We start from the raw sequence: 20,304 nt of genomic DNA on the forward strand, positions 1-20,304 counted from the left end.
ATAATAAATGGTAATCGGTCCCACATTTCACTAACTCTTTTTACTCACATTTCATTTAAACATAAATATATAAGTGAGACCTATATTCCACTAACTTTTTTTCCACCCATTTTTTTAATAGGGACGGAGGGAGTATTTAATAATATTATCTACACATTGACGGATTGACCTATATAAAGTCGTAGGAGTTTAATTATGAATATTTTTTTTTCTAATTAATTGAATTGATACAATGTATTCATGAGAGTTGGTAATATACGTCATAAAATTGCTAGATGCACAAGCTACGTCTCAATAAAAGGACTTCGATGACGACTAGAGCTTTCTATTTCACATCCTCCCTCCGTCCCCGATTAAGACTCACACTTTTTTATTTCGGTCCGTCCCCAATTAAGAGTCACACTTCATTTTTACCATAAATAGTAATTATGTCTCACATTCTACTAACTCAATTCACTCACATTTTATTATAAAACCAATATAAAAAAATGGTCTCACATTCTACTAACCGTTTCAACTAACTTTTCTTTACATTTCTTAAAACTCATGTCCGGTTAAAGTGTGACTCTTAATCGGGGACGAAGGGAGTATAAGCTTAAATAAATCGAGTATTAATTCAGCCAAATGCAGAAGATATGAACAGACCATATGCACGTTAGCAGATCGAACACATCGGTTTTAGTAGGAGAATACCTCTACCTCAGAGTGCTAACTACAATTATTTAATGGCCTTTTAAATTTAGAATAATAACTTTATTCAGTTAATTAACTACATTTAGGTAATTAAGGGCAACTCATGAAAAGATCTTGCAGGATCGAGTAGAGATAAACAATACTAGTAATCTTTTTGTTCTTTTGATATTTAAATTTTTATACAATGTTATGAGTTGGAAAATTTATGTCGAAGCTTGGCATTACATCATTTAACAGACTAACATGTTGGTATGTGTAATTAGAAAGAGTTAAATTTATTTTTTAGAGTTTGTTAGGATTTCAAATTGAGAGTTATTGTATTGTATATTTAAAAGGACAGAATCATAAAATAAAATAAAAAAGACTACATAGAATCACCCATCTACGACTCTAATTGGTCCATCTTAACATGAGAATGGGCCAGGATGATAAAAACCATATCTATATTATTCTTTTGTATGGTTATTTCTTTTAAACCTCGGTTCATGATAAATTGATCGAAATTTGTTGACTTTTCTTCCAAAGCTTAAACAGTTTTGTGCTTAAAAATTTATCACTTATTTTCTTTTTTTTCCATACCTAAAATTTGTCACTTCAGATTTACTCATTTTTTATTACATTTACTTAAATCTTGTCGATCAAATGATGCCAAATGATTAGAGATGGAGGATTATACTCCATTTAGAAAAAGTTGATCTCATTTTCGGGTCCTTTTTTATGGCAGCACATAAAAGAGTTGATCTCATTTGCATTAGATAAAAAAACCACTTTCTCTATCCTCCGCCATGGCGTTTCCCTACATTGAGGCGATCATCGGTAGGTTTCACTCCCACTTCTATCTATTTCTGTGTGATATGTATGTATATCTTTGATCGTTCTCATTTGATTTGCCTTGATCTCCGTTTGGCGGTTACTCTCCTCACAATCAAAACAGAGAGCACACCAAAATTCAACACACCAATTATGGAAGATCAAATGCGATAATGGAATTGATAATCAATGAACTAAAGAGAGAGATATCTTAACACTCGCTCACCTGCTCTTGGGAATGCCAATGAAATGAGTTGGTGTAATTTTGTGGTTATTTATATTTTGATTGACACTTAGCTGCCTCTAGCTACGGGTTATGCCACTATATCTTTTTCCTTGAATTTGTCTTGGCTTCTATTCGATCCAGGTTATATGATAATGGTGTACATTTTAGAGACGTATCTTGATTTGAGGCAGCGTGCTGCTCTTAAGTTGCCACTGCCAAAGCCATTCGTAAGAGTAATCTGCCAAACAAGGTTTGAAATGTCGCGTGCTACTCTTCTTCTCAAAAGGTGTTGAACATTGAACACTCATTAATAACTTATACTGTCAATGTGTATCTGTTCTTTAACTAACCAGTTGTGTCTTGGGTTGGTTATAAATGTTTATCTCTCCAGCAATTTCAATTTTGTGCACAAATTTGTATTTATAGTCATCGACGTCGCAATTTTGTACTTGGGCGTATTGCCCTGGTTTTGGAAGGTGAGTCATTTTATAGCGCGCCTTCTTATCTGGTCTCTTACTTTGTTTCTTTGTCTTACCGGTATTTTGTTTTCTTGTTAACTGCAGAGGTGCGGAGAGGTTCTGGTGTATGCTGGCTTTAATGCTGAAAATGAGATATTGCACACTCTTGCATTTTTAGCTGGTTTTATGCTTTCGTTTAAGGTGTGTTTATGAGTTTCCATGTATTTTCTTTACAAAGACTAACAAACGGTTACTTGATGGATTTGTTGACTGTTTAAAAATCACCATAATCTACGGCTTGTTACTGCTATAGCTATACACAAATTGATGGCCTTTTTTTAACTATTGGTTTCTATTTTTGCAGATAACTTATTTACCATTTTCTCTGTACTTAACTTTTGTCATTAAGGCCCGCCATGGTTCCAACAATGTATGTAGTTTAAGTTTACTTTGATAACTCGGTTTTAACAACTTGAAAGTTGTGATTAATTTATTTTTTATTTGACAGCAAACACTGTTGTTATTCTTTAAGGACATGATCAAAGAAATTATATTAGCTATAGTGATCTGTCCTCCTATTGTAGCTGCTATCATCACTATAGTGCAGGTATTTCTATCTTATATTATATTTAAGACTAATAGATTGTATAAGTTCTAAGCCCTAAACAATAGTCAGTTATGGCTGCTTTACATGTTGTTGTCCTTTTTGCATTTCAATATTTCTCTCTGTCTCTTGCAATTTTTTATGGTAAATGTTAGTATGCCTTGAATTTGTATAGGATTAGATTTTCTAATTGGGATATGATTATGTTTCCTAGACCCAGTCTGTCTAATGTGTGTCTATGTATATGGGAGTAGAGCACATAAATCTGTATCTGAAAACCACAGTCATAATACAATTTGTTCATCCGTTTTTGTCCGTGGACGTAGCCAACACAACGTTGGTGAACCACGTAAATTCTGTGTCTATTTACGTTCTTTTGTTTCTCGATTCACAATTGCCCTATTTGTCATAACAAACTGGTATCTAGAGCCTTGGTTTTCGAACTAGGGTTTTGAATTCCGCTGCGAAGGTTTTGTCCGGTAAATCGAGATGTCTGCTCTGAACGTGAAGGCTGACAAATTCACTGGGAGAAATAGTTTTGGTTTATGGGAGATCAAGATGCGATCTCTGCTGAAGCAGCAGGGTTTGTGGGAGCCGCTCAAAACAAAGAAGGCTACGGAGGATGATAAGGAGTGGACAATCTTAGACGAAAAGGCCCACTCGACCATCATATTGAGTCTGTCTGACGATGTTATCATCGAAGTTGCGGATTAGGAGACGGCAGCTGCTCTTTGGGCGAAGTTGGAGAGTCTATACATGACGAAGTCTCTAACCAACAAGTTGTTCTTGAAGCAACGTTTTTTTCGGTTACGCATGCAGGAAGGTACGCCCCTTCGGGATCATCTGGAAAATTTGAATAAAATTTTGCTAGATTTGCATAATGTTGAAGTTAAAGTAGAAGATGAGGATGCTGCTTTAATTTTGCTTGTGTCTCTGCCTGAATCTTACGAAAATTTTGTTGAGTCTTTTATGACTGGCAAGGAAACTCTTTCGTTGGAGGATGTTCGATCTGCTCTCCACATCAGAGAGGATCGTCAACAGACAACGAGTTCAGCCACAGAAGATCTGCCATCGGGATTATCTGTTATGGGTAAAGGACAGAAGATATTCGGACAGAAGAAACAGAACTCAAAAGGTTCAAAAGGTCCTAAAGGCCCTAAGCCAGATGACATCTGCAGATATTGTAAAGAACCAGGGCATTGGAAGGCTGATTGTCCAAGGATAAAGAAGAAATTGTGCAAGAAGGAAGATGCTAACGGTTCTGCGACTGTGGCAGAAGCTGATGACACAAATTCAGAAGAAGAATTGGCCTTGGTTGCGGATGAACAGCCACACTGTAATGATGTGTGGATTTTGGATTCTGGAGCGTCATATCATCTCTGTCCTCACAGGGAGTATTTCAACACTTATGAGCAGATAAATGGAGGCAATGTTACCATGGCCAACAGTGCTGTCTGCAAGGTGGTTGGCATCGGCTCAATCAAGATTAGGACTCATGATGGGGTCTTCTGCACCTTGAACGATGTTAGGCATGTTCCACAGATGACGAATAATCTGATATCCCTGAGTACATTTGATAGTAAGGGGTTCAGTTTCAAAGGTGAAGGTGGAGTAATGTGTATTTTGAAAGGTTCGAAGGTGGTTCTGACAGCTTTGAAACGGGGTACCTTGTATGTTCTAAGAGGTTCCATCGTAGCAAATTCTTCTAATATTGCATTATCCGAGGTTGCAACCAAGGATATGACCAAGCTGTGGCATATGAGGCTCGGTCATATGAGAGAACGTGGCATGAGAATCATGTCGAATCGTGATTTTCTTTTGGGCCATAAGGTGCAGAAACTTGATTTCTGCGAACACTGTGTGTTAGGGAAGCTTCATCGCAGCAAGTTTCCAAAGAAAGGTGTTCGTCGAACGAAGGGGACACTTGACTACATTCATATGGATTGTTGGGGTCCCTCACGTATTGAGTCTATTGGAGGACACAAGTATTTTGTGTCGATGATTGATGACTACTCGAGAATGACTTAGGTGTTTATGATGAAACATAAAGGTGAGGCATTCAAGAAGTTCAAAGAGTGGAAGACTCTAATTGAAAACCAGACTGGGAAGAAGATCAAGCGATTGAGAACAAATAACGGTCTGGAATTTTGTTCGTCTGAGTTCGATGAGTTTTGTAGGAGTGAAGGGATCGTTCGCCATCACACCGTTAGACATACACCGCAGCAGAATGGTGTGGCAGAACGCATGAATCAGACGTTGTTGGAGAGAGCAAGATGCATGCTCTTCCAAGCCGGTTTGACTAGGAAGTTTTGGGCAGAGGCAGTAAACACGACTTGTTATCTGATCAACCGTGGACCTCACACTGGCATTGACTGCAAGACACTGTACGAGGTATGGTCTGATTCACCTGCAGATTACTCTATGTTGAGAGTTTTTGGGAGTACTGTTTACTATCATGTGAGTGAAGGTAAATTGGAGCCAAGAGCTAAGAATGGAGTATTTGTTGGTTATGGAGATGGAGTTAAGGGGTACAGAATTTGGTCATCTTCAGAGGGTAGAATTATTCTCAGTCGGAATGTGGTATTTGATGAAAATTCTATGCTTAACTCTACTGTGAAGTCTATTGCTACAGAGGATTTGGATGGTGTTGATGAGCAGGTGGAGCTGCAAGTCACTCACGATGTGAGTGAATCACAACTCCAAGGTGGAGAAGATCAACACACTACTGCTGAAGCCGCCAATACTTCTAGCTCGGATGTTCATCCACAAGCTCGTCAGAGAAGCATTGCTATTGACAGAGCTAGGAGGACAAATGTGAAGCCTCCGTTGAGGTATGGTTTTGAGGATATGATGGCATATGCATTGCAGGTTGCCAATGAGGTCGAAGATGAGCCTTCGGCAGATGAACCACCTACCTACAAGGAAGCTATTTCAGGCAGTGAGCGTGCCAAGTGGCTCGCTGCAGTGCAAGAAGAGATAGAATCACTTTTGAAGAACCTGATTTGGGAATTGGTTCCACGGCCTAAGGGGAGAAAGATTGTCACTTGCAAATGGATTTTTGATAAGTCGTATTCTAAGCCTTGGTTACTGATCAGTATGTCGTGAAATGCATGTATTATCTGCAAAACAGTTGCTAAAGTGTGCGGGATTAAAGGATCCAAGTCAGTAGGAGACGATTCATGTGACGCAAGTGAAAAGAGCGCTAGAAGGGTGCAATACTGACCAGGATGCATGCTAGAGAAAAGGCTCGAGATGGAGAAGAAGGATAGCTGGGATGGTCATTAACAAGGGTAGAAAGGTCAAATTCGTGAAGGAAATCTACCCTAGAAGCAAGGGCAAGCCTCCCCATAAAAGAAGCCACTTGGAGAGAGACAAAAAAAAACGTTCGAAGTTCGGCTCTCATACACACTTAGTAGAATTCTCTCTAGAAGATCAGTCCTTCAGCATCATCCACTTTCTCGTTCCTCGCCAGAGCTATGGTCACTTGACGTCCAAAAGTCTACCGGAGTAGTCATCATCCCACCATTCCAGCCAGTTCGTCGTAGTAGTATAGCAGTTTCACCGCCCAGAGTGGCAAAAACAATCGTTACTCGCTTTCTAGTTTAATCTTTACTTGCTTTCTTCGTTGGATCTGTGCAAACATTTATCTTTGTTGCCTTTTGAAGTACTTGGTGAAGATCCAAACATTTTAGTTATAAAATTTCTATTCCGAATGTCTCTTTTGTTTGAGTTTGCTTCATTTTGCCTAGGAAAGTTAGATTTAGTTATCGCCTTTAACTTTTAAGTGCATGCATGTATTTTTCTTTCGAGTAAGCTAGATTTGTGATTGTCGATCGAATTTTATAGTTATGTTTCAGTCTGAGTTTTCGTGCATGAGTCTTTCGATCCGCACTGTAATCACCACCTTGCATGTCAGTCAGTAGAGGTAAGACTGCAGTCCGCCGTCCATCTTAAGTTTGAGTACTTTAAATCAATAGATCTTGAGTTTGAAGTCATGAATCTGAGTTTAGTTATGGTGTTTGTGTTCATTTGATTTCTGTTAATGCTTGGTGAAGAAGAAAACGTCAAAATCAACTTTAGTTTGGACCACTTTACTTTTAAGTTACTTTTGCTTTTGTTCCCTACTTTTCAGTTGTACCTTCCAGACCTGTCAGAGAGCCAACCAATCACCAGATATACCTTGTTATCTAAATTTCCTCTTTTAGTAACTGTCTACTTTTCATATACCTCAGAGACACCTTGTCCCCTATTTTCACGAACACAACCACATGCCTGTTATTTTCACGCCTACTAGTCAGTAGAGTACCATCTTTATTTCTTGCCTAGGTAAAATCTCAACCCAAGCGTGGTAGCTAACCAAAAACACCCAGGAATGTCACCGCAGTATCCGAACGTGTCCATCCTTGTGGGATTCGACCCTTACCTCCATTATACTAATCAGTAGAAGTGGGTTGAGGAATATTTGTTTGATACCAGGTTCCGGTTATCGTGCCAAGGACTCAGCTAGGTCGGGAATCTCATCCTGATCAGTTGGATACACTTTCAAAATATACGTTGACCGAGAGAAAACCTGCACTTTCAATTTTCAAGAAGAAGGAAGACACTACACCAGATGAGGGCATTAGTAGGCTCGTCTGGTTGCAAGAGGGTTCACGCAAAAGGAGGAGGTTGACTATAATGAGATATTCTCACCTCTGGTCAGACACACTTCCATCAGAGTGTTACTTGCGATAGTTGCACATTATGATTTGGAGCTTGAGCAACTAGATGTGAAGACGGCTTTCCTACACGGACTGCTTGAGGAGGATATCTACATGACTCAGCCAGAGGGATTTGTGGTTCTGGGCAAGGAGGATTATGTGTGCAAGTTGAAGAAGTCCTTGTATGGACTAAAGCAGTCTCCGAGGCAGTGGTATAAGAGGTTTGACAGTTACATGATCAAGCTGGGATTCAGCAGGAGTCCGTATGATTGTTGTGTCTATCACAACAAAGCTGACGATGGTTCTATGGTCTATCTTGTTCTATATGTGGATGATATGCTCATAGCTGCGAAGTCGAAGTCTGAAGTACAGAAGTTGAAAGCTCAGCTTATTGCTGAGTTTGATATGAAGGATTTGGGTGTTGCGAAGAAAATTCTGGGCATGAAGATTTCTAGAGATAGAGAAAAGAAAAAGCTTTCTCTGTCACAGAAGAGCTACATTGAGAAGATTTTGTCAAGATTTGGCATGTCTACATCTAAGGCTATTGATACTCCAAGTGCCACAAACATTCATTTGTCATCTGATCTTGCACCGAAATCCGAAGTTGAGGAGGAGTACATGTCTCGAGTCCCGTACTCTAATGTAGTAGGGAGTTTGATGTACGCCATGGTCTGTACTAGGCCAGATATAGCGCATGCTGTCAGCGTTGTTAGCAGGTTCATGGGAAATCCTGGAAAGGAGCACTTGCAGGCTGTGAAGAGGATTTTTCGTTACTTGAGAGGTACGTCTGATGTTGGTCTCATTTATGGAGGTGATACTCACTTATGTTTTCACTCTTAGTGGTTCTGTTGTTAGTTGGAAAGCAACTTTGCAGGCTGTAGTTACTTTGTCTACTACTGAAGCAGAGTATATGGCGTTGACAGAAGCTGCTAAAGAGGGAATATGGTTGCAAGGGCTAGTTGGTGATCTTGGTTTACATCAAGATCAAGCTGTTGTGTTCTGTGACAGTCAGAGCGCTATTTGTTTAGCCAAGGATCAAGTGCATCATGAAAGGACTAAGCATATTGATGTGAGGTATCATTTTCTAAGAGATGAGAAGAGAATTGAGGTGAAGAAAGTAGGTACTGCTGATTATCCTGCTGATATGTTCACCAAGTCGGTCCCGCAGAGCAAGTTCCAACATTGTTTGGAGTTGCTTAATGTCATGAGCTGTTAGTTGCCTGTGGAGGGCAAATCTGATGCAAGAATGGAGAAGTTTGTTCGTCTGGTGTTATGATGATGCGTCTGTAAGGGAGAATTCAAGTCAAGGTGGAGATTTGTTAGTATGCCTTGAATTAGTATAGGATTAGATTTCCTAATTGGGATAGGATTATGTTTCCTAGGCCCAGTCTGTCTAATGTGTGTCTATATATATGGGAGTAGAGCACATAAATCTGTATCTGAAAACCGCAGTCATAATACAATTTGTTCTCCGTTTTTGCCCGTGGACGTAGCCAACACAACGTTGGTGAACCACGTAAATTCTGTGTCTATTTACGTTCTTTTGTTTCTCGATTCACAATTTCCCTATTTGTCATAACAGTAAGAATTTTTTATGTGGTGAACTGTATAACATTCTCAAGTGATTGATTGCAGAAAGGAGGTCCTTACTTGGCCATATATCTCTGGGGCTTCATGCTAATTGTGTCCCTTATAATGATGACTGTTTATCCAGTTCTGATTGCCCCTCTTTTCAACAAGTTCACTCCTGTATGTAATGCAAAAGCTGTTTAATGTAATAGCAATTTCTCATTTTCTTTTGATAACGCAAAATAACATAAGTTTCTAATCAATGTTGTCTAAAACATGAGCAGCTTCCAGAGGGCGAACTCAAGACCAAGATTGAGAATCTTGCTTCATCTCTTAAATTCCCCTTAGAAAAGTTATTTGTTGTTGATGGGTCAACACGGTCAAGTCACAGCAATGTGAGTAATGCTTTTCTTCTCACACTTTTGGCCTCATTTCTGCTCAAGAAGACTCATTTGTAAACATTTTTCTGCAGGCTTACATGTATGGATTTTTTAAGAACAAAAGAATTGTCCTGTATGACACGTTAATACAACTGGTAAGGAGTATACAACTACTGTTTTCATTTGTGATAATTAAATGCTTGCCAAAATCCTGGTTCATGGCTATAGCTGCAAACTAAACAGAGAGAACCTGAGACTCAGAGTTATAATATGGAATGTTACTGATTACCCACTTCTCATATTCTATGTAGTCCAATAATGAGGAAGAAGTTGTTGCTGCAGTTGCTCATGAACTTGGTCACTGGAAGCTAAATCATACAGTGTACACATTCTTTATTGGAGTTCAGGTATGTTGATTGTTCTAGATGGAGTTTAGGTGAAAGTATTTTTTGAGCTATTAATTTTATGATTTAAGTCACTATTACTGATCTGAAACTTGAGTGCATATATGATATCTCATGCTTAATGGTAATTGGCAATGCAGATCCTGACATTGTTGCAGTTTGGGGGATACATTCTTGTTCGCAACTCAAAAGACCTCTTCCAAAGTTTTGGGTTTGATACACAGCCTGTTCTTATTGGATTTATCATATTTATGGTATGAGCTGAATCCTTGAGGGTTGCACGTGCACTGGTTGCTTTTGTTGTTCATTTGATGTCATCCAATGCTGTACTTATGGCGAGATCTCGTATAATTAGGCTAGCACATGGGCTTCATGTTGTTGATAGAGCTATGTGCTTTATCTGCATTAGAATGAAATTTTAAACCTCATTTGACATGCCGATGCACTTGTAGTACATAATAAACCTAAACAACATTTATTTTCCTGTTACATTGTATTTTATGTTGTTTGTTGATACTGAATTGTATACTTGGCAGCTCACTCTTTTACAATCTGAATTTAATTATTGTGTCTTGTTGTGGGTATTAATTCTATATTGGGTGTTGCAGCATATGGTGATACCTCTCTTGCATGTTGTGATCCTTTCACTCAATCTATTGCTCCGTGCTTTTGAGTTCCAGGTAATCTTCTTGTGTTTTGTCCTAAATTGATTGTCATTATAAATTTATAGCAACTGAGACTATTGTGTTGTATCACTCCGAAGGCTGATGCTTTTGCCAAGAAGCTTGGTTATGCTGTTCCTCTACAAGCTGGTCTTATAAAACCGGTAATTTATTTTTTGGTTTCCGTTGCATTGTACTTACAACTAAGTCCTCACAAAATATTCTATAGAGGTGTGTTTACTGTTTCATGAAGTTGGAAGTATTTATGATGTTACTACCATTGCCCTAGTTAGTTTGAAAGTAGAACAAATTGTAGTAGTCTCTTTGATTTGTTTGCTGCCTTCTGGGATTTGTTATGAAGCTTACAATTTTGTTGATGTCTAACAGGAGGACATCAACATTGACCCTTGGTATTCTGCTTACCACTCTTCGCATCCACCCTTGGTCGAACGATTAGTTGCACTCGATGAACCTGATAAGAAGACTGATTAAACCCAAGTAAATGGGTGTTGCATATAAATTAATCTTGTTAAGTTGTTGCTCCAATAATGAAAATGTCTGTAATCTTATTTTTGTGAATTCCGACAGACATCCGCTTACATGTAACGAGGTTGAAACTAGTACCACGAAATAGCATTACGAAAAAATACGAAACTGAGATTTTAGTTAAGAGTGAGCATATTGACATTGGGTCTCTTTTATGGCTCTGTGGAGCATTTTGAATCAAGTTTTGTTGTATCATACCACCAACATGAAAATTCAGTTCATTACATTCATTTTTTCAGGCATAGCTATCTTAGGCCCGATAAATAAATGATGTTAATAAAACTTGATTTGCTTCATATGAATTTTTAAGGTACTATCTCTGTTCTAAAAAAAATTATTTTGGTAACAGGCAACATGGATTTTAATGCAAAATTAATAGGGCTAAATTCTATAAATAGGGCATTCTGGAAAAATGCTTCCATCAATAGGCGGGTTTTTTTTTTTTTTTTCTGTAAATGGGTGTTACGCATTCTAAGAATACGTGTTTAAATACGCATTCTTAGAATGCGCAACTAAGGTGATTTCGCCAGTCAAACAGCAAGTCAAAATTCAAACTTAAAACGCATTCTAAGAATGCGTATTTCACCTGAATAAAATTGGGCAATTCAGAACAGAACGCGCCGCTGCTTCTCTTCCTCGCTTCTGAACGCGTCGATCTGCCGCCGCCCGTCGACCTGCCGCCGCCAACGTTCCGCCTCCCCTCACGGTATTTATATCTCTCTCTATCCATGTTTCCCCTTTGCCTAGGGTTTGTATATAATTGGTTTTTTTTTTGCAAGAATTGAAACAAGAAAGTGTGCATTCTTAGAATATGATAGCAAATTTGGTGGCATGTACCGATGTGGTTGAAATTCTTATTGGGGCATTGAACTTGTAGTATGACTTTGTATATATGAATTGATTCTTTAATTGAGATTTGAATAGCAAATAGAACAATGGTGGAATTGCAAAGAGTAAAAAAAATAAGCTTTGGGTTTCATTGTTTGAATTGAGGAGAAAAAATTCAATGGATTAAATGAGTTTACCTTTGACCTTATGAGTTCCGTCAACAAATTTATAGTTTAGATTTGCATAAATTTACTTATTTCAATTTAGATTTGCCTAGTAGTATGTCTCTGTGCATGTTCAATGCTAACAAAATTTAATTAATGTATATATAGCAATGGCATCATCATCAACTGGGGAGTATTCTTTGTATTGTGGTCCCGAAAACCCGAGCATACTTTACTTGCAACCGCATCACATAACGGAAAGCATAATCTCTGGGAATGATACGGACACCTTCCAACCACGCAAGTTGGATAATAAAATTTTTCAATCTCCAATGCATGACCGAGTGTTGGAGCATATATAGCGGATGGGTTTTGGTGGCGTGTACCGTTATGGAAAGCCAAAAATGTTGGACGCTTCACTTATTGGGGCATTGATTGAGAGGTGGCGTCCCGAGACACACACGTTTCACCTTCCAGTTGGTGAAGCTACAGTGACCCTTCAAGATATCGAGATGCTTTGGGGTTTAAGGGTCGATGGTGAACCAGTTATCCTTCCACAAGTGAACCACACGAGTGAGTATTGGGTTGATACGTGTTTGTCACTTTTGGGTATAGAACCTAGTCAGGCTGAATTGAAGTTGGGGGGATTTAATGCCACTAAACTGAAAGATGTTGTGAGACACCGTCTTGACGACGATCTACCTGAGCATTATTACATGCAACATGCACGTATATTTGTGGTACTCCTACTAGGTTGTTTGATCATCCCAGACACTTCGGGGAGAAAAATTCCCTTCCACCACATTCTATTACTAAATGACGAGAATCAGTGTTCACAACTTAGTTGGGGTGCAGCAGCGCTTGCCACTTTATATCACTACCTTTGTGAAGCTTCGTGTCAAAAGAGGAAAGATATCGGTGGCCCATTGAGCCTTCTACATATGTGGGCTTGGGAGAGGATACCCAATATTCGACCTGAGATTGTTGATAGGGTTGAGTATGATGGTACGGCACCGTGTGGAATAATGTAAGTTACATCTTTATTCTTTGTCATTAAGTTATCTATATCGCATGTTTATAATATTTTTGTATTGTTTTGGAATTATTAGTTGGAGGGGGCGATTGAATTTGGGTAGAGCCCTGCTACATGTTCAAAGTTATTACAGGGAACAATTGGCTCATTTGCATGACAATCAGGTGCCACTTTTAAAATATTTCTTAATCTTCTATGTTGAATATTTTTTGTTTTATTAACCTTTTTTTTTCAGTTTATTTGGGAGCCGTATTTGGATCGTCGTCCTCTACCAGAGGAGTGCACGCGTGGGATGAATGTTTGGGGGTGCACCAACTACCTCATTTGCTATCATATTGTGGAGACTCATTTGGGTCATCGAGTTACACGACAGTTTGGAAACCCCCAACATAATTTTTCTAGTGAGACTCGATTCCACAATTATGAGAGATGGGAAAGTACAAGGCGAGGCAAGTCAGCCACAAACTGGGAAACTCATCATGCTAACTACGTTCAGTATTGGAGGATCCGGGGAGAAATAGAACAACAGGTGTATCCAAATGCCTCGAATACTGACTACATGGATTGGTTTCGAAAAATCACTGTCACTTACATTACTAGACCCGGCATCCATGGCCAGCCAGGCATCCATGAGACTGCCTCTACACATATGATGATGGTAATAAATTTTTTTTGTCGTTTTTATAGTTATAGTGCATTATCAGTAGAATAATGTCTTTGTTTTGTGCAGATGGAGACGTTGGTCAATGTCTATCATTGCCTTAGCGGATCTGAGACGGCGTATCATCAGGACATCCAACGTGCTTTGAACATGGTGTCGACTTGTATGACGATATGTGGGGAGGCTGAACGTCTTGATTTTGTCCCTACCCAACGATCAGCGATTGACACTACAAGACCAATCATTCACAAAGCTAGGCGCGAAGGACGGCCAGGTGTCCATATTGGCGGTCCAGGGTACAGATGAGATGCAGGTTTGTCGCAGATGGGCGGAGGATGTAGTGACCCTCCGCGTGCTTCTTGGCATGTTGGATCAAGTACACAGATGATGGGTGACGAAAATTATTCTGATGTTAACCTTGATGAATATTTTGGAGTAAGATTACAAACACAGGAGGAGTATGAGGATGAAATGGATGTTGCTGCTGAGGAGGAGGAGGCTGAAGGGGATGATGATGCTGAAAATGATGAGGCACATGAGACAGCTTGGCGCGAGTCACGCACAAAGGCTCGTCATGATTCTGGGGTGGCTTCTGGGGCAGCTTCTAGTTCTTCACTATCCACTAGAGGATTGGCGCGGAATGTAACAAAATTCTTTACTAGGAGAACATCCTCGCGTACATCCAAAGGGGTAGCTGCAAACAAGTTTACACCTAGTACTTTGTGGTTGTTTGTTAGACGTAGACATTTGTGATATTCAACTTAACTACATTTTGTTTAATTTTTAGTCCATTTTTCTACATTTGATTTCATCTCTACATTTTTCTCCATTTAATATTGTTATACACTCCATACATTTACATAGCATACATGCTTAGAAAAATGAAAGAGTTATTAATCTTAAAAATCATAAAATTTAAGCAAATATTAGTACTACTATTTTCTGTTCACACTTAAAAAACTCATTTGTGTTTTTAAATGAAACAGTCAATTAGTAATATTACTACAATTGAGTCAACAAATAATGTCCAAATATAAATAATGTCTAGCTACAAACCAACAACATCAAATAGTATTAAATAATGTTCAACTACAAACCAAATCAAAATAGTAGTAAATAATGTTCAGCTACAAACCAACAAAATCCAATAGTAATAGATGCTACAAACCAAATCAAACTAGTAGTAAATAATGTTCAGCTACAAACCAACAACATCCAATAGTAGTAAATAATGTTCAACTACTAACCAAATCAAAATAGTAGTAAATAATGTTCAGCTACAAACCAACAACATCAAATAGTAGTAAATAATGTTCAACTACAAACCACAAACAATCACACAGTGCGCCCCGTTGTGCAGTTACGCCTGTCATGCCCTACTTGTCTACAGATCTTGCAACTCCTCTGTCGCCTGGGTTGATCAGGTTCATTTTCGTCCATCTGGTTCTGTATTCTTGCTTTTCTGTATCGACCGCGAGAACGAGGAACAAATTGCCCTACTGAACACTCCAATGTCTATGGTGGTATCTCCCAATAGTCCTAGTGCCTAAGTGAACGAAAACCAAAAGAATATTGTTTCACCCAATTTGACTTCAAATAGTTCTTACTCACAAGGCGTAGAATGTTATCTCCTCGATCTCTGGCAACTGCCGCAGCGTGAGAACAAGACAACCTCCACATCTGTCATTTCCCACAACTACACCTTTTTCTCAAATACTTGACCTCATAAGAGTTTCCAGCCTTCCCTTTGGATCGTGCCTCGGATAAGACATCATATCTGCCCTCATGGATGTTGACTCGTCTTACCACATGTTTTCGGCCTCTTGCATCATTATCATTCAATTTGTCATGCGCCCATAGGCTCAAATCAGTTTGGCATTGTGCCGCTTCTGTTGATCTTGTCTGGAACCATTTAATTGTTCTCCAGAATGTCAAATTGATACAAGCCCTAATAGGTAGATCTCTGGCTCCTTTCAAGACGTTGTTATATGCCTCCACCATGTTCGTCGTTGCTTCACCCCATCTACGACCTTTATCGTATGCCATTGTCCATTGCTCCGCATCAATACGCCGAAGGTACTCAACTGCCTCTGGACTAACATATCCTAGGTGACGTCTTCTCCTAAAATATTTTCTCTCCTTCGTGGCTATCCCCATTTTCCACACTAGACTCTTCACCTTCACACCCTTGTGATGCTGCAACACATTTTTTCGTACATGTACTAAACAAAATCGGTGAATGCCTCGTGGCGGTTGTTCCCATATACCAGACTCCATTGCATTCAGCATTCATGGGTGTCTATCAGATATAATGCAAACATCTCTATCGCCTTTCATAACATGAAGTTTGATTAACTTTATAAACCAATTCCAACTGTCACTTGTTTCATTATCAACAATTGCGTAAGCAACAGGTAAACACTTCTTGTTTGCATCAAACCCAACAGCGCAAAGAAGTTTACCTTTGAGCCTTCCACGCAAATGAATTCCGTCAACTGCTAGCACTGGCTTGCAAAGCTGAAAAGCCTCCACACACGGCCTGAATGCCCAAAATACATACTTGAACAACTTTCGTGTCTCGGTACTATGTCTTTCATCATGATGCCACTTAACAATTGTTCCACGGGTGCGCTTCTGCAACTCAATCATATAACTAGGCAAATCTTCGAATGATGACTCACATCCACCAAAAGCAAGCTCTATAGCCTTCCTCCGAGCATACCATGCTTTCTTGTAGGATATTTCAACATGATACTTTTGCTTCACATCCTCAATAATGGAGTTAGGCGTATACTCGGGGTCCTTTAGAATATGATGCTTAACACACAAAGCCACCATATCTGATGAAACGTTGGCGTGGTCCCTGGAGTTGGGATTACCTACACAAGTATGTCTATTAGTCCATTGTCTGATTTTCCATTTACGGTCGCGCTTCCTCAATGTTGCTCGAAGTTTCCAAATACAACCGGTTTGATTATGTCGTCTCCTATTTGTGGTCGTGCTCCCCGCCTCTTTGGGTGGCTTCAGAGTTTTGCATTCCACATTCCACTTTGTTGGTTTACTTTCCACCACGTAGTATTCTTTTGTGGATGACTCCAAATGCCACAAAGTAACAGCAGTCTTTAATTGTAGCTTGGTATCAAATTTGGTTCCTAACCCAATCCGTGTAGGATTCTTCTCATCCCAAAATCAACTGCTAGATTCAGAATCATCATGGTTACTTTCATAGTAATTACCTTATGTCGTCGGTAGAGTACGAAAATAAGGTAACCCTGGATGCTCATACTCCTGCTCACTTTGCGGGACTACTGGGACATACCTACGAGGCGCATTCAATGTCTCATCATCAGATGCATCTTCGGTTGCTTCTGATTCTTCACTCAATTCAGGTGAGGTTGTTGATTTTTCTAACACAGCGTCTTCAGATTCAGAATCGTCACTAACTTCATTATGGGGAGATAGTGCACCATCCCCAAAATCAGGCCCATCATCCCCAAAATTAGCCGGCTCGTGACTAACTTCATTATGTCCAGATGGCCCATCATCAAATTGTACTCTATCTTGAACTTGTCGTTGTCCCCTTCTAGATATCATAGACAACGACCGTATGTGGAGTACGTTGTTGTGCTAACTTAGCTTGATAGTCAACAAATAACTCAATTTGACCTGATTGAATAGCTGTTGCAAACATATCCCTCATATATGCATCGCAAAGTCGAACGCCAACAAAGTTATATCCACGACCCACTTGAATTGCACGCTTCCATGTCAAACTAATCATATACTCATTAACATTAATTCCAATGTAATCACATGTTCTGTTAACCAACTCATTGTATGCAACAAACTTATCTAACACAAGGTATGCATTTGCCACGGGTGGCTCATAAGACAAACCAATTCCTCCAATTTGTACTATTCTTCCATCCCAATATAAAAGGACACAAATAGATTCTGTGTCCATAATCCTGCAATATATACACAACTTTATCTCAAAATTTAAATAATTCAAAATAAACTATATACCAAATCTTTAGAAATTAACAATTTAAAAGACACTACATACCAAATCCTAGTAGCTAATAACACACATTGAACATACAATTTATACCAATAGCATAAAATTTTAATTTTTAACTTCAAAACCTAAAATTACAATTTTCACCGTAAACTATGAATACATGCTAAATGAAGAAGAAAAGCATGTAACTTACCTTGAGGGAGAAACAATTAGACGAATTTGGGCGATTTATGCAAGAAACGGACGACAAGGTAGCATCTTCGAAGGGTTTCGCGAGGGCAGGCAGGGAAGAGAAGCAGCGGCGCGTTCTGTTCTGAAATGCCAATTTTATTCAGGTGAAATACGCATTCTTAGAATGCGTATTTCAAATACGCATTTTTGAATACGTTTTATGTTTGAACTTTGACTTGTTGTTTGACTGGCGAAATCACCTTAGTTGCGCATTCTAAGAATGCGTGTTTAAATACGCATTCAATGCGTATTTAAACACGCATTCTTAGAATGCGCAACACCCATTTACAGAAATTAAAAAAAAAAACCCACCTATTAATGGAAGCATTTTTTCAGAATGCCCTATTTATAGAATTTAGCCAAATTAATAGTATAACCTCCGTCCTCCGCCTCATCATTTTTTTCGAAGTCTTGTTCAGTGAGTTAGTTCTGTTTTATCTTATATATTTTTATTTTGTAAACTACTGTCAAGATTGCTATGCAAAATTGATGTTATCAACAATTCGTGAATTTCGTGATAATGTCAAATTTTATTATCAAATTATATTTACTTTTTTCCTTACGTGATACTTCTCCCGTCCCCCATTAAGAGTCACACTATTCCATTTCGGTTTGTTCCTAATTAAGAGTCACACTTCATTTTTATCATAAATAGTAAGTAGGTCTCACATTCCACTAACTCAATTCACTCACATTTTATTATAAAATCAATATAAAAAAATGGATCTCATATTCCACTAACTTTTTCAACAAACTTTTTTTTACATTTCTTAAAACTCGTGCTCGGTTAAAGAGTGACTCTTAATAGGGGACGGAGGGAGTAATTAAAAATGATGCATTGAATGTGGTTACGCAAAAACACAAACACATCTACAGATAATAAAATATTTCAAAACTTAGAATTCACAAAATTCTCTCAATCTAAATTGAGTTTATATAAAAATATAATCAAATTTAAAACAATTTTAACAATCCTCTCCTATTAAATATGTAAATATATTTGTATCAATACACAAAATATGTTTTTTCACAAATTCAATTCATGTTGTTTCACTAAATTTGAGTATTTTATTATATATTTCTTGAAATTATATTTTTCTTAATTTCTTACCGTATTGTTTAATCGACGTCGCAGAAGTTATCCCAAAGCATTATAGTAGAAAAAATCATGAAACTTCTATTGTGGAGATTGTTAAATATAGTATATTTGCTCATAATTACTAAATTTAGAGAAAGTCTTTAATGGTAAAGACAAAGACAGACATGCGTCGTCTTCACTAGATTTTCAGACGATAAATATGCTAGTATTCCGTTCCTTAGGCAATATAAATATACTAATAGTGATAAAATGCAAACTCCACATATCGTATAAACTCCAAACTTTTCAATATGGTGTCAACATAATATTAACACAGTGTAAAATTTCAAGATTTTAATATCAAGACAACGTCAACATGGTGTCAACCGTGGACACTATGTTGATATTTTCTATTATTGTTATTTTGTTATATGTTGACATTTTTTACTATCCAAATCATAGTTTAGAATTTGTATAATATCTAAAGTTTGCATTTGATTACAATCAAATAGTCCCTCCGTTCCACAGTAATAGAGGCGTTTCGTTTTGAGCTCTCATTTTGAAAAAATGATAAATAGTTAAAATAAAGAGAGAGTAAAGTAAGAGAGAAAATAATGTAGTGAAGAGTCTTATCTACAATATTCTTTCTCTTACTTTACTCTTTCTCCACTTTAACTATTTATTATTATTTTTTCAAAATGAGTGCTTAAAACGAAACGCCTCTGTTACTGTGGAACGGAGGGAGTAGTATATTTCCTCATTTGTTCAATAATAGAGCAAGGAAATTACATAAGAAAATAACCACAAATATGGTTCCTCTTTGTTTTAGCTTGTATTATAGTAGAACTTATGAAGCTTGGAATTTACGCATCTGAGTATAGGAATGTATTTATTACTACAATCCAATTAATGTTAACCTTAAAATATTTATTTTTTTAATCAACCATAAAAGAGATTTGAACATGTGCAGAAGCTTTAGACACATTTTGCTTATCTATGTATTAGAATATTAAAAATAATTCATAAATATATAAATAAATCACATTGTAATAAAATATTCATTCTTAAAATATGGGAAAAAAAAAATAGATAATGAGTTTTTTTCAATATACAAACTCTATCTCTATAAGCAGAACAGTTTTTTTAGCACAAATTTTAATAAATTGTTATTTAAAATGTTTTTATTAAAGAGCTAAGTATATAGAAAATAAAATATTAGAGAGAAAAAGTAGAGGG

The 20,304-nt window shown here is 37.9% G+C and overlaps 2 protein-coding genes across 2 annotated transcripts; both read left to right on the forward strand.

Annotated features, from left to right (window-relative positions):
• Window positions 1-1,875: 1,875 nt before the first annotated feature.
• Window positions 1,876-11,214, forward strand: LOC125185150 (CAAX prenyl protease 1 homolog). Its single transcript, XM_048081640.2, has 13 exons — window positions 1,876-2,015; window positions 2,121-2,205; window positions 2,293-2,388; window positions 2,552-2,617; window positions 2,696-2,794; window positions 9,127-9,240; window positions 9,345-9,455; window positions 9,533-9,595; window positions 9,752-9,847; window positions 9,985-10,098; window positions 10,453-10,524; window positions 10,608-10,670; window positions 10,894-11,214. The coding sequence occupies exons 1-13, from the start codon at window positions 1,876-1,878 to the stop codon at window positions 10,996-10,998; spliced, it is 1,224 nt and encodes a 407-aa protein (XP_047937597.2). The 3' UTR covers window positions 10,999-11,214.
• A 1,195-nt stretch (window positions 11,215-12,409) lies between these two features.
• LOC148933575 (serine/threonine-protein phosphatase 7 long form homolog) lies at window positions 12,410-14,044 on the forward strand. Its single transcript, XM_089060617.1, has 4 exons — window positions 12,410-13,071; window positions 13,154-13,241; window positions 13,313-13,735; window positions 13,808-14,044. Exons 1-4 carry the CDS (start codon window positions 12,410-12,412, stop codon window positions 14,042-14,044), a joined length of 1,410 nt encoding a protein of 469 aa, XP_088916743.1.
• Window positions 14,045-20,304: the final 6,260 nt, after the last annotated feature.

This window comes from Salvia hispanica, chromosome 1 (assembly GCF_029641045.1).
Source record: "Salvia hispanica isolate PSC_SH4W2 chromosome 1, Shi_PSC_v1, whole genome shotgun sequence".
Taxonomy (NCBI): Eukaryota; Viridiplantae; Streptophyta; class Magnoliopsida; order Lamiales; family Lamiaceae; genus Salvia; species Salvia hispanica.